The sequence below is a fragment of the Heliangelus exortis genome, chromosome 6, assembly GCF_036169615.1.
Source record: "Heliangelus exortis chromosome 6, bHelExo1.hap1, whole genome shotgun sequence".
NCBI lineage: Eukaryota > Metazoa > Chordata > Aves > Apodiformes > Trochilidae > Heliangelus > Heliangelus exortis.
This window is the reverse complement of record NC_092427.1, coordinates 31138778-31152552: the sequence shown is the minus strand read 5'-3', so window position 1 is coordinate 31152552 and position 13775 is coordinate 31138778. Positions and strand designations below refer to the sequence as shown.

Below are 13775 nucleotides of genomic sequence, written 5' to 3'. Positions count from 1 at the left end.
GCACCTCTTTGTCACGTGGCTTCTCAAGCCTTCTTACTTTGTTCCAGTCCTACCACAAGGAGAGCCCAAGTAACCTTTATTTCATAGAATGGTTTAGATTGGAAGGGACCTTAAAGGTCATCTAGTTCCAATCCTGTTCCATGGGCAGGGAGACCTCCTATTACACCAGGTTTCTCAAAGCCCCAATTTCTTCCTTTCCTTTTAGTTTCTGGACAGTGAAGAAGAAGTGGATGTTTACATTGATACAGATGAAGAGTTCTGTAATGGACGGGTCACCATCTTCAATGGCTCAGGGCCACCCTATTTTCACAGCTATCTCTACATGAAAGGTAAGCAGTGATAGCCAAAACCATGGAAGAATGGAATCCAGGAAACATACTTTCCTTTTCTGTTGCTCCAGAGTCATCATCTTTATCTGCTCTCAGATCTCTGTTTGCTTGGCTTTCTCTTTTTTTAATGATTTCTTTTATTTAAAACAAAGAGCTAGGAGGTGGATATCAGGGAATCAGACTGGATTTGCCACAGAGACTTCATTGTGCCCATTTGGTATGGGCTTAAGTGACTCATTCTGAGCTATGAAACTGGAGCCAATACAAAATACTTGAGCAGTGCACACATTTCTGTATTTTGTTTGCTTCACTAGTTTGTTCTGTTTTTTCCTCTGTTCAAGCTTAAACATAACCTTGTTTGCCTTCCTCAGCTCCCTTGTTTCATGTAGGAACTGAACTGGCAACTAAGTTCCCATGAAGCAGGGTCTGTATGGAAACATGGCCCTCGTGTTGCATGTCTGATGAAATTCTTACCTCCCCGCTCTCTTTGCAGGAGGGCTCATGAACCCATGGAGGCGCCGCTGGTGTGTTCTGAAGAACGAGGCCTTCATGTGGTTCCGCACCAAGCAAGAGGCACTAAAGTCAGGCTGGCTTTATAAAAAAGGTGGAGGCATGTCAACGCTTTCACGCCGCAACTGGAAACGCCGTTGGTTTGTGCTTCGAGAATCCAAACTGATGTACTTTGAGAATGATAGCGAGGAGAAGCTGAAGGGAACCATTGACATCAGAAGGGCAAAGTGAGTGAAGTAGTAAATCTTTTTGATCCCTAGTACTTGGTCTCTAAATCAGTAATGAAGTGTCCAGTGCTGTCAGTTCAGCTGACTACGTATCTCCTTTGGGGCTAGGAGAATCAGAAAAATAAGGGAAGGAGAAGACAATTAGAGCTTCTGTTTTTACTCTGGAGGGAATTTGGAGTTCCTTGATAGTTCTTTTCCCAGCATTTCATAATCTGGCAGAAGCTCTTTCTGAGACATGGATGGGGCCAGACCAGGAGGGGCTAATTAAGTACATACCCCATGCATTCTCCCCTACCCTGAGTACATCTGTTTCCTGGCTTGTCCAAGCATTTCACCGTGGTAGTGTGAAACAGACAGTGGGATTTTAATTTGGCAGTATGTGCTATCTGTTCCTGAGCCCTGAATGCTCTTTTTGCTGCTCTTTTTACAGCTCCTCCTGTAAGAGAGAAGAGTCGCCTATCAGCAATAGTTAGGCCTGTAAAGTGCTAGAAAGAGTGGCATATCTGACATTGTAAACAGCTCTCTGTCAACCTCACTGTTTGCCTCTTCTTCCATCTAGTTGCTGGTGTCTTGAAGAAAATCCATTTAACGTCTTAAGCTTTGATTTGTAGCTAATTAACTGTACACATCTTTTTAAAGGGATCCTAAGAGTCTTAATATGTATTAGAGGATTTTTTTTTTCTTCTGTCAGAGTTACAAACCATCTGAACCAGTGATTTCCCTTCAAAGTGAATGGTATGACAGGAAAAAATTGGCCAGGTGGAATTTATGCCTGTGAATTTATGCCATTTTTGGCTCTTGTGATTTGATATGTTCCAGGGAGATTGTGGACATTCACGAAAAGGAGAACGCTTTGGACATTGTGACAGAAGACAGAGTTTATCACATTGTTGCAGAGTCACCAGAAGATGCCAGGTATTAGATGGAATTTTGATAGGTTTGGTTTTTCATGTGGGTCTGACTCAGCCCTTCATGAGAGGGCCTGGGAAACGATCACTTTCCTTTTGCTGGAGAAGAGGGCATTCCTACCAGAGCATCATTTTGTGCTTACTGTGAGGTACCACACCTACTTTGAAGACACTGTTGCAGCTAACAAGACAGTGGTTCAGCCTGTGGGTCAGTCACAGGACTGTATGTGGCTGTGAGCATGCTGCATTCAAGGGGTTACTTCAGGAGACACAGAACTTTAATATAAACTGGAACGTCTAATAGCTGATTTATTTATTAAATGGAATCCTGAATCAAACAAAAAGTCTATTCATGTTGTCTGTAAATGATTGCTAGAGCAGCTGGGTTTTATCCAGGAGACAGAGAAAAGGCTGCAGCTTATCAGAGTCTGTAGTGTCATCTGATAAAATCTTCCCAGGGCAAAGCAAACAAATGACTCATGTCCTTCCTTCTTGGCGTCTTGGGCAGGCAGTGGGAATAAGTTGCTTAAGGGCAGGCTGGACAACCTGTTTTGGATATGCAAAGCCAAGTGAAGAGGTTACTGTCCCTAGCTGCTCATGTCTTCCCAGTTTTCTGATTCTTACCAAGGCTTCTGGTCTCTCAGCACAGCCAGTGTAACTGTTTCTCTAATAAACTTTAATATGATTCTGTGAAGTTACTTAGGGTCTGTTGTTATTCATTTGGGTGTTGAGAGAGGAAGGGGGGGAAGTGTTTGGACACATACAGATTAACAGAAATAGACTCAAGAACAGACACAGAAACAAGAAACAGGTAAATTGAAGGGGTAGTAGCTGAAAAAACTACTTAGGCATGCCCTAAGGTAACATTGCTAGGGCAAGTGTAAAACAAATGTGCCCATATCTGTCTCTGTTCTGAGTGAGAAGAAAGCACCAACATTTGCATCAACAAAGGGCAGATTAGCAGATGTTTTAGAGTATCCAATCTGAGAATCCTCCATGAAGTCTAGATGTTTTCTGATCTCACTGTAAGCAGCAGATAAGGATCTGCTTGTTTGGCAACAGAGATTAGTCTGAGAAGCCCTTTCACAGACAAATAACTCCAAATTGATTTATAAAAAACCCCATGATTATTTTACAGCCATATGACTTTCAAGTTTCTGAGCAGATCAGAGGGTGACTGGTTAAGAGGGCTTCCAGGCATCTGTAAGCTCTAGTCCTGGAAGATTCCAGACTGACCCTGTCTTTACAACTGCTCTATTCTCTTCTCCATCTGCTGACATGTGCTCCCTGGTAAGGCCACTGCCTGCTTGAATAGCAAGAAGAAAACTGGATTTTGCAGGAGCAGCTGTCAGTAGGTTGGAGAACATGCACAGATTTTTCATGGGTAAATAAGGGGGAAGGAAGATGAGTCTGGTATGATCAGCCCAAGATGTATTTTGTAGCAGAGTCCTCAGGAAATTGTGAATGAAGAAATTTTCCCACAGGCAGCTTTCCAGGCTTGATAATATTCTACAGCTAGCTTCTCTACTCAAATCTTAACTCTGAGTCTGTTTTGATTGGCAGTGATTGGTTTAATGTCCTGAGCCGAGTACACAGCGCTACAGCGCAGCAGCTGAGGGAAATGCAGGATGAACAGGCCAATCCCAAGAATGCTGTGGTGAGTTACTGTGCAACCAGTCTGTGGGCATGCTGACAGTCCTCTGTGTTTAACTATTTTTTGTATGGTTTTCCAGCACTTGCAGTGCTGTAGTTTGTAAGCAATGCAAGAAAGTTGAACATTTATTCTAAAAGAGCAGCACAGCTGATAGCAAAGGAGGATAAGCAGCAGGGAACATAGTGGATGTGGTGGGTGGCTTGGCTTGATTACCAAGAGCTCTCCTTGGTTTGAGGGGAAGTGGGGACCTGCCTCACGCAGATAAAATGTCTTTGGATGAGACTGTGGGACTAGTCTGGCTCACAGTTATTCCCAGCATAAAGTATGCTGTTGAGAAGAACAATGTATTAATGTATTTTGCTAGTACTGAGATATTAGCAAAGGTTATTTCAGACATTCGTAGTGCTTGCTGGAATCTTGTAGCTCTTTCTCTTCCGGTCCTGTGGAACCCTTGCACCTCTTCGCATGCTGGTTAAGGAGCAAAGATGACTCATTTATGCCTTTCTCATATGTTCATTTCTACTCAAGCTATTGGAATTCAGAAGAATGTTTTTAATTCCAATCCTGTTCAAAAAGGAGAATGTCTGTAACTTACAAGTTACAGTAATTCCTGGTATCTGTGTCTTTCTCACTGTACAGGGAACCCTGGATGTTGGGCTTATTGACTCTGTCTGTGCCTCAGACAATCCTGATAGGTAGGTACAGCAACCTGACAATCTCTTAGACTAGAAGCTCTCTAATGTATTTCTGTGGGTAGGTCCAGGTTTGCTTTGGGGTTTACATTTGTTTAAACTCACAAGAATTTATTTTCAAACATAAATATAACTGAAGTCTTTAGCTTGTTTCAAGCTTTGTGCCTCTACAGGCCTGAAGTTCATATAAGTTTTTTCTGTAGGTGGAAGTTTCTCCTTTACCTCTTTAAAGTGCAAACAGGATAATCTCAGTGTCAAGAAATTATAGTCTTAGCTTTATTTACACTGAATGAAAATGTTCGGCAAAATCAGCACTACCAGTTTTTCAGCATAGAAATAGCTTTTTTTTTTTTTTTTTTTTTAATTTAGGGGAAAGCAGCAGCATTGTGGAAGAATAATGGGTAAACTGAAAATCTGTACTCCTTGAAATCCTTGCAGTCCAACAGAGCACACAGACCTTTAGTTCACAGATTGGTTAGTTTCAGAGAATAGGATATGGGATGGTCATATCACTTTACGTTACATTTAATTATTTCCTACAATGTTAACAAGTCCAGACAGGGCAAAGATTCTCACTACAGTGCTGAAGTGAAATGTTAGCTATTAAGTTGCTTACCTCTGTGGTCTGCTTTTTTTTCTCAGACACGTCACCAGCTAATTAATAGTTTCTAGTCTTTGGAAATTAGTTTTGAAAGGTGTTTTATTCCATTTATCTGCTCTCTGCATTCATCAATTTGTAGACTAACTCTAAAGTGTTTTTATACTTCTCTGTAGTTTGTATTTAGAAAGTCTGCGTTGTTTATTGGAAGGTAGAGGGTACATGGCTTTTGGTGTGCTGAGAGTGAGTTGAGATATTTTTATGGTTGCAATCAATTTTAATGCTTTTCTTTTCTGGCAGGCCAAATTCTTTTGTGATAATCACAGCAAATCGAGTGATTCACTGCAACAGTGACACCCCTGAGGAGATGCATCACTGGATCTCCCTGCTGCAGAAACCAAAAGGCGAATCTAAGGTTGATGGCCAGGAATTCCTTGTGAGAGGTAAAAGGAAATGCATGCAATTATTACACGTGAAACTCATCTTTGATTTATAACCTGAAGGGGAGGTTTGACTGTAGCTAATCCAATCTAGGGTTTAGCTGCTTCTCATTTAAAAAATGAACAAACAAACAAACAAAACCCAAAAAACCAAAAAAAAAAACCCCCATTCTCTGTCCCCTTCCACCTTCCACCCACTGCTTTCTGCATCCTGTGTTGTGCTGGCACTGGCACTTCCTGTCAGGTGAATTCAGAAACCTAAAGTTGGAAAAAATTAGTACTTCTTTATGTTTACTTTTCTGATGTTAGTTCCATAGCCTTTCTCATCATGTCCAGCAAATGCCATCGGGGAGCAGAAGGGAGCATGGCTGCTGTTTAGGAGCAGCTGGCTTAGACTGACTATAACATGACACTGCAGCTTTTGTTTTCAGAAGCTCTTTTCCTTCTGACACCTGTCATATAGAGAGGGATGGAGAGACAGCTTTGTGGGCTTGCTGCTATCAACAGCTAAACACACTAACCTGATTTTGGTAAACATAAGGAAGTGAGAATAATTGTCTGAGGCTGAGCAAATTATTTAAATTCTCTAGTTTGTGCTTAGTTGGAGGTGGAGGAGTTGATGCATGAGTAGTAGCACACACATATTAGAAAATATTCCCCTTTTTGTCTCAAATATTTTAAAATTTTCTTAGTACTTCCATCTCATCACATGGCACTAAAGGTATGAAGGTGCTTCTGATCCAAGCTGTGGAAAGCAAGTGCATGAGCATATTGTCTTATGACTTCCCAAAATTGTATATTATTTATTCAGATATTTGTGACTTGTCAGAGAAGCATCCTGAATAGAGGATGCCTTCATGCCAATGGCAAACTCAACCAAAGATTGCTGACAAAAAGTAATAGGGCTGAAGGATAGAACAGCGCTGTGGAAACCTTTGGGCTAAATTCTTACAGTGATCGTGCTGGATACTGCTATATCCAGTTAAGCAGAGCTGGTATGTTCAATTCTGAGCCTTTGGCAGAGAGGTGAAGCTCAGAGTTAGAGCCACCAGGAGGGAGGCAGTGACTGCTGTTGTGGTGAAACCATTGACATGTTTGTGTTCCTGTGCTAGGCTGGCTTCATAAGGAGGTTCAGAGCAGCAACAAGATGTCCTCTCTGAAGATGAAAAAACGCTGGTTTGTTCTGACAAACACTGCCCTTGATTACTACAAGTCATCTGAGCGCACAGCTGCCAAGCTTGGCACACTTGTGCTCAATAGCCTTTGCTCTGTAGTGCAACCTGATGAGAGGGTCTTCAAAGACACAGGTAAGAGAAAGAAAGTGCTAATGAGCAGACTTCCTACGTGTGGACTTGCCTGAGGAGAGCATGATGGAGGGATGTAATGGTGTGCCATGTTGAAAGGTGGTCTTGATATTATCTGAGGCTCTGTGTCTGTCTGCAAACACCTCTCCCCACAGAAACCATAAGGCTTGAAAAGGGCCAGAGCATAGTATGACAGTTTCCTCATACCTGATGGAGATGCACAGTGCTGATGGGTTTTTGCACTGGGTAGTATCACTCTTTATCTCAGTGTTTCCAAATTTGGGAAAGCAGTATGAGTTCTCAAAGTTGAGATGTAAATACCAGTTGACACTGTAATGACAAGTACAACTCCATAAATAAACATCACTTCTGTAGCATCACTCAAGTTTTTAGAACCAAAAGGTGACAAGGGCCTGTGTTGGCTTTTGGTGCAGCATGACACAGTTCTTGGAAGGCAGAATCACGCATGATCCTCAGCTTCTTACCTCATGAGTTTGGGATGGAACTGGCATTATGAGATGATGGTTGAATCCTGTTGATAAAGACTATGAAGCATGGGACAACATTTGAAATACTACACATTTGAATACTGGGCTTACTTGAGATATTTTTAAAAGAGATGGAAGCAAACTGGAGCTAGGAGCATGTAGTGAAGACAAATGAGATGAAGTTTATTCTGCTCACTCATGAGAAATTGTCCACATTTTTAATCTCAACAGATGTCTAGGGTGAACTTAGCAGAGTGAATTGTCATCAACCTGACTGGTTCTCTCAATTTATGTCAAGCATATTATTTTTTTAAGTTGTGACAATCGATAGAGATATCTGACTGAGGGCTGTGCATAGAGTGGTCATTTTCTGAGTGATTAGTAGCACAGTATAGCCCAAACCCTGTCTGTGAAAGTGAGCTGGCTGGTCAGCAAGGAAGTAGTCACATAATGATGTGACATACTTGTATCTTGGAAAGCTGTCTTTGTGACAAATCCTGAACTGAGACTTCCCTGCTGAAAAATAGGTATGGAGAATCGGGGACATAAATTTTTAACAGACACACCATATGTTGCTATCAAAGCAGCGAGGGTGTTCTCAGCCATGTGCTACAGGCAAAAAGAGAAAATAACACAGCAGCAAGTTTCACCTTCTAGGTTCTTTGTCTCCACAGGCTATTGGAACATCATTGTCCATGGACGAAAGCACTCCTACAGACTGTATACGAAGCTGTTGAATGAGGCCATGCGTTGGGCCTCTGCCATTCAAGGTGTCATTGACAGCAAAGTTCCCATAGAAACACCTACACAGCAACTCATTCGTGACATCAGGGTAGGTGGCATCATACTAATTCCCAAGAAATGGAGTTGCTGTCTTGGGGGGGAAGAAAAATTAACTATTCCTTAGAAAGCTAATCGATTATGAAACTAAAAAATCAAGTCTTAATGTGAATTTTATTTTGAATTAGCGTGTTAACTGATCTGCATAAGTTGAAACTACAACTGCTGTGTAATTACAAATGGCATGCAGGATTATGTAAGCATTTGCAAATCCCTGCTGCATCCTTTCCTCTTCCTAAGCATCCTTTTAACTCAAATATAAACATTTCCATTCCTACCAGCCATGTGACTTTGCTGTACTCTATGAAGTCCTTTTCACACCTTAGGCTTGTGTGGTTAAAGATTGGAATAAAGGGTAGAGAGAAAATATCCTTTGAAAAAAACACTGTGCCGCTGTAGCAAGAGTGATTTTTTGAAAAGGCTTCTTTCCAGAAACTCTTGACAAATTAAATCCAGAATCATTCTAAGACAGACTAAAGTATACTGCAGAAGAAATGTGAATGGAAACATATACATTGTGACGACCTCTAAACTAGATGCAATTAAATAGTAATTATTCAAGAAGAAAGAGCTGATTGTGACTGTGGTAACCTTGGAAAACTTCAGCTCAGAGTTTAAGTTTTGTTAGGGAAGGAATATAGGGCAAAATGTGGGTGAATGTGATGCCAGTGTGTATGATAGTGACAGGCAAATGCAAGGAGGACAGACTCATTCCTACATATTAAACATAGTGCATCTGTGGTTAGAAAGTCCATTAAACCATTTACTCTTGAAAGTTTGAAGGACATGCCAGGGAGGAATCATGCCATATATATGTGTTACATGCCTGTATTAGGTAGCAGCCACAAGCCACGTTTGAAATCAAGATCCTGTGCTTGGTGAACTTTGCTATGACCCAGCATGGATATTCTTACATTTAATTTTTAGAAATAACGCAGAGTAATTTTTATATGTAAATTATGCTTTCATTAGCTAGTACCTCTATAGACCTCCAGAAACTTAGGTACTAAGTGGCTGAGCTTGAACCTAATTGTATAAGGACATTATGCTTTTTTTTATTTTTCAGGAAAACAGCACAAACTTAGAAGTAGTGGAACAGACATACAGGAGGAACCCAATCTTGCGATACACCCAGCACCCTTTGCATTCCCCACTGCTCCCACTACCATATGGAGATGTTAATGTCAACTGTAAGTATTTTACCTGTGTGACTGAATCCGCTCTCACTTTGAAGATCAGTGTGGAGCCTGAGCACTACAAAAGTTGAAAAGTTGTCAATAAGCTGTCTGGTGAAGTCCATGTGTGGCAGTGTAGCCCACAGACTTGAGAGAGGGAGCAGTCACTTTCTCTACCCAGAATGAATTTTGTATCCACAGCCTCAAATCTTAGGAACACTGAATCTTAAAGTATGTGGGGGGCAGATAGTTTGTCATCCATACAAGGGATGCGCAGCCTGTCATCCTTGAGCTGCAGCTGGGTTGTGAATGGCTCCAGTGCAAATCCTACAACAGGTTACACCATGCAGCTGGCAGTGGCATAGTATTCATACAGAAGCTGCTATAATACCAGTCTAATCTTTTCTTCAAGTGCTTCATCAATGTGAAAGAGCTGTGCTTGATAGGCCACCAGAAAACCAAAGTTATTTGCTGATGATTCCAGATTATTTGGCATACTAAAGCTGAAAGCTGCTGCTGAAGCCCTATAAGGAAAAACTCTAATGTGGAGTGACTGGGCCACAAAAATCTTTTCAGAAATTAACTTCAATCTGTATATGCAAAGCGAGGTACATGGGAAAAACAGTCTGCCACATAGGCTGTGATGGGTCTGAGTGTTCCAGTTCTCCCTAGAAAAGTGAATACAGATTTACGTAGCTTTATGGAAATGTCAATTCTTATGCTCAGCACAGAAACAAAAGAGCTAATGCAAGGTTTTGAAAGCTTATAAAAGGAAAAAAAGTATTTGCAGCTGTACTGATGTATCACACTCCTGCATCTTGAATACAGGATGCAGTTTGGTCTTCCACATACAGGAGAAGTAAACCTAACCAAAGACAGAAAGAATTGCATGCAATTAAAAGAATAAATACAGCAGGACTCTTGAGCTTCAAAAAAGTTTTTAGGGATAGAGGACTGTCATGGAAAAAGCAAAAGAGGAATAGCTGCTCACTGTCCCTCATGATACAAGAATCAAAATAAGAGGCAGAAAAATTGAAAGCACAGAAAAAATCTGAAATACAGAAAAATTACAGACCAAATACGGTGTGGAACTTACTGCTACAGGGCTGTGTATTTGTATTGTACAATTAATGCATGGCCACTGGGGAAGCAATGGCTGTATAGGAGATTCAGAAGAACCTATAGCCCAGAGATGTGCAAAGAAGAATGCAACCTGCAGCAGTATGGTGGTATCACATACTTCTGAGCCACGCAAAGCAAACAAAATAATTTCCAGTGTTGGTGTAGGCATTCTAAATCTAAATGGTAAGTAAAAGCTGCATCTGTGGTTCAGATTCTGTGTTGGCTCTGGGGTCAACAGGCACAACACAGAATTGTGACAGTACATAAACCAGGCTTCAGTATCTGTATTCAGGCACCTAAAGCCTTAACTGCATTAGTGACCCTCTGTTTTATAGCTGCTTTCAGGTGATGAGACAGTTTGCACAGAGATTACTTCCTGCTACCCCTTCACCTAAGTCTGCAGATCAGGTGCCCAAAGCTGTCTCTTGGCACCTCGTCTGTAGACACTGAAGCCCACACTGGATTTCAGTCCTGGTTTCCCCTAAAAATACTAATCTGCTTTTCTGCACAGTATAGCCCAAAATGGATTTGCAATGGTGACAAATTAGTTGGCAAACAGTAATTAAAACTGCATTTGCATATTTTAAGGGGAAGCATTAATGAATTTTGAGTACAAATTTAAGTTCAGGAGATGACCTAGTGCTCAGGTTGCTGTTTTTCTATGTCAGACTAGTGCAATTGCTAGTGGTGTTGATAGGCCACTAGAAAATGAGGGAGATGCTCACCTCTTGTCATCTTTGTGATCATTTCCCAGTGCAACAAGAGAAGGGTTACAGCAGCTTACAGGATGAAGCTGTGAAGATCTTTAACTCCCTTCAGGAAATTGAGACAGTGTCTGATCCCATACCAATTATTCAAGGCATTCTGCAGACCTGCCATGATTTAAAGCCCCTTCGTGATGAAGTGTACTGTCAGCTCATCAAACAAACTAATCACATGCCACATCCCAACAGTACTGGGAACCTGCACCACTGGCAGCTGATGTCATGCATGAGCTGCACTTTTCTGCCCAGTCGGGGGATCCTGCGCTACCTCAAGTTCCACCTTAGGAGGTACACATCCTTTTCATTTGCAGCCTGTTTCCTTTCTGTTTTTCTTCCACTGTCTGCTGTAGTTATCTTGTCTCACCCTCTTCCTGTGGTGTTGCAGCCTCTGTGCACAATTCTTGCTAGCAATTGTATTGAAACTCCCCTCTTGCCACCCATCTCTTGTGTCAAAAGAACAGGGAAAGTAAAGCTACCCAAACAGAATACCATGAAACTGTGTTAAAAATGGATTGACAGCTGATCACCTACTGCTTACTAATGCCCCTATAAACATTCTCAACTTGCAGGAGAGGTGAAGACTTTACTTTCATGTTAATTTTCATATGCAATACCTTGCATCTGCCACAGTTTAAATGTGTACTTTGAAAATGTAAATATACTGTAAATACAATTCATAATTTTTCAATATTTGCACATAATGTTTACAATTTATATTATTGATCTGCTTTAACCTCCAGTTTTCAGGAACTAAATAATTTACATTTCTTCCCAATTTGTGTTCTGGATCTAATGCAGCTTTCCAAAGTAGTTTACATTGGTGCTGAACTGCAGCCATATAACCTCACTTTATCAATTAATGGTGAGAAAGATCAATAAAATCCATGTAAGTCCTTCTAAGCTAGCAAAGACTGAGGTGAAATTTATGCCAGTACATGAAATAGCTATATCCAGGGCCTGGTTCTAAGAGGTGCTGACAAATATCTTATGTTACCATTTCATGTTTTTATCAATGGATTTGCAGATCATGTTATACTTAGAACTGCTGGCCTTGGAGGGAAGAGAACAGTGTATAAGCATCTACTTTTTACCTTCTTGATTCTGAAAAATACTGTAAAAGTGGCTCAAGAACAGCCAGCAAATAAAAAAAAAACTTAATAATAAATGAGAAAAAAAATTACTTTTGATTTCTTAGTTTTTAGTCTCAATTTTGTGCACTGTGATAATCCATCCTGCTATTACCATCTGGTACTAAGCTCCTCGAAGTCTGAACTGCTTGTTTGATACGTTGCTGAGAAATGCTGCTGACTTCAGACTGACTAATAAAAGCAGGTTGTATGATTCAGGAAATAAGCAGGCTCAGTCATCCTGTGGTTGCAATTAAATATCACTATCTCGACTGAATTCTACATAGAGTAGTTATATGGTAATGTGCATCCTTTCTGGTTCTCTGCTTAATGTGTTGTTTCTTTTTCTATGCTTCCCTTTACAATTAGGGTAAAAGACCTCTTTCCAGGCTCAGAAATAGACAGGTATGCGCAATTCATCACTGATTCCCTGAAGAGAACAAAGACAAGGGAGTTTGTACCCTCCCAGGAGGAAATACAGGCTCTTCTCACCCGTGAAGAAATGACCACAACAGTGTACTGCCATGGTGGTGGCTCCTGTAAAATAACCATCAATTCCCACACAAGTGCCGGGGAGGTAATGCATTAGTAACATTAACCAGATTCATGCACACCTCTGTGTCTTGATACTGGGTCTGTTGAAAGGACTCCTTTTTCCTATGCATCTCCAAAGACTTTTGGTATTCTGCCCATTGGGATGCCTGAAGACTCACTAAACAGAGTTTTCTGGATAATTTTAAAATCTACCATAATGTAATCTTTCTGAAAGGGGTATTCTACCAGTAAGTAACTTTAGCAGGTCAGAAGCGAGACTGTAGGTTATACAGTAGGCATGTCTGTGGAAACAGCACTAAATGGAGTTAAAAATAGTAGCAAGAAGTGGAATTGTTACTAGAGGAACCAAGAATAATACCATAGCACCTAAATCCATTCTGTTCTCTTATCTTGTGCTGAGTTCTAATTTCCCCCAACGGGCAGTGGAGAAAGTGGAAAAGGTTCAGAGAAGAAGTGATACAAGTAATGGTTTCCTTGCAGGGAATGGTCTCCTAGGGTTAGAATTCTTTCTGAAAAGGGAGAGCTGTAGTGCAGAGGTCTATGAAAATTATGAGTATCCTGAAGAGGTACTGATTCTGCGTTGTGAAAGTGTGTGTAACAGCTGCTCTGTGATCTGTCTCTGATTTTGCAGGTGGTTGAAAAGCTGATCCGAGGTTTAGCGATGGAGGACAGCCGTAACATGTTTGCACTCTTTGAACACAATCAGCAGGTGGACCGTGCTGTTGAGAGTCGGGTGATTGTGGCTGATATCTTGGCCAAGTTTGAGAGGTAGAAGAACGTTTCATAAAATATTTAACTCCTAGCTGGATGTAACTGGTTTATGTGATAGTGCAGTCAGGTAGTTTTATCCAAAGCAGCCACAGTGGCTCAGCCATTCACCCTGGTTTAAACTTTGCTTTGGTGAGGTTCAGGGGTGCCTTTTCACTGTATGGAAGACCATGTTAACATCTATTTTGGTGACAAAGAAACATTATTTTACAGGCTTATCAGGACAAAATTAGTAGTGCCTTTTTCAAGGAGTAATGATGTATTAGAAGAGTTC

At 41.0% G+C, this 13775-nt stretch overlaps 1 protein-coding gene across 1 annotated transcript in view; it reads left to right on the top strand.

Annotated features, from left to right (window-relative positions):
- LOC139797756 (unconventional myosin-X-like) overlaps nucleotides 1-13775 on the top strand; it is a 93245-nt gene that overhangs the window by 72634 nt on the left and 6836 nt on the right. The window contains exons 26-37 of the mRNA XM_071747562.1: nucleotides 206-329; nucleotides 823-1066; nucleotides 1886-1981; nucleotides 3538-3631; nucleotides 4268-4323; nucleotides 5219-5361; nucleotides 6471-6665; nucleotides 7825-7982; nucleotides 9057-9180; nucleotides 11042-11339; nucleotides 12548-12755; nucleotides 13365-13501. Of these exons, the coding sequence (XP_071603663.1) occupies nucleotides 206-329; nucleotides 823-1066; nucleotides 1886-1981; nucleotides 3538-3631; nucleotides 4268-4323; nucleotides 5219-5361; nucleotides 6471-6665; nucleotides 7825-7982; nucleotides 9057-9180; nucleotides 11042-11339; nucleotides 12548-12755; nucleotides 13365-13501 (1877 nt within the window). The remainder of the gene's footprint in view (nucleotides 1-205; nucleotides 330-822; nucleotides 1067-1885; nucleotides 1982-3537; nucleotides 3632-4267; nucleotides 4324-5218; nucleotides 5362-6470; nucleotides 6666-7824; nucleotides 7983-9056; nucleotides 9181-11041; nucleotides 11340-12547; nucleotides 12756-13364; nucleotides 13502-13775) is intronic.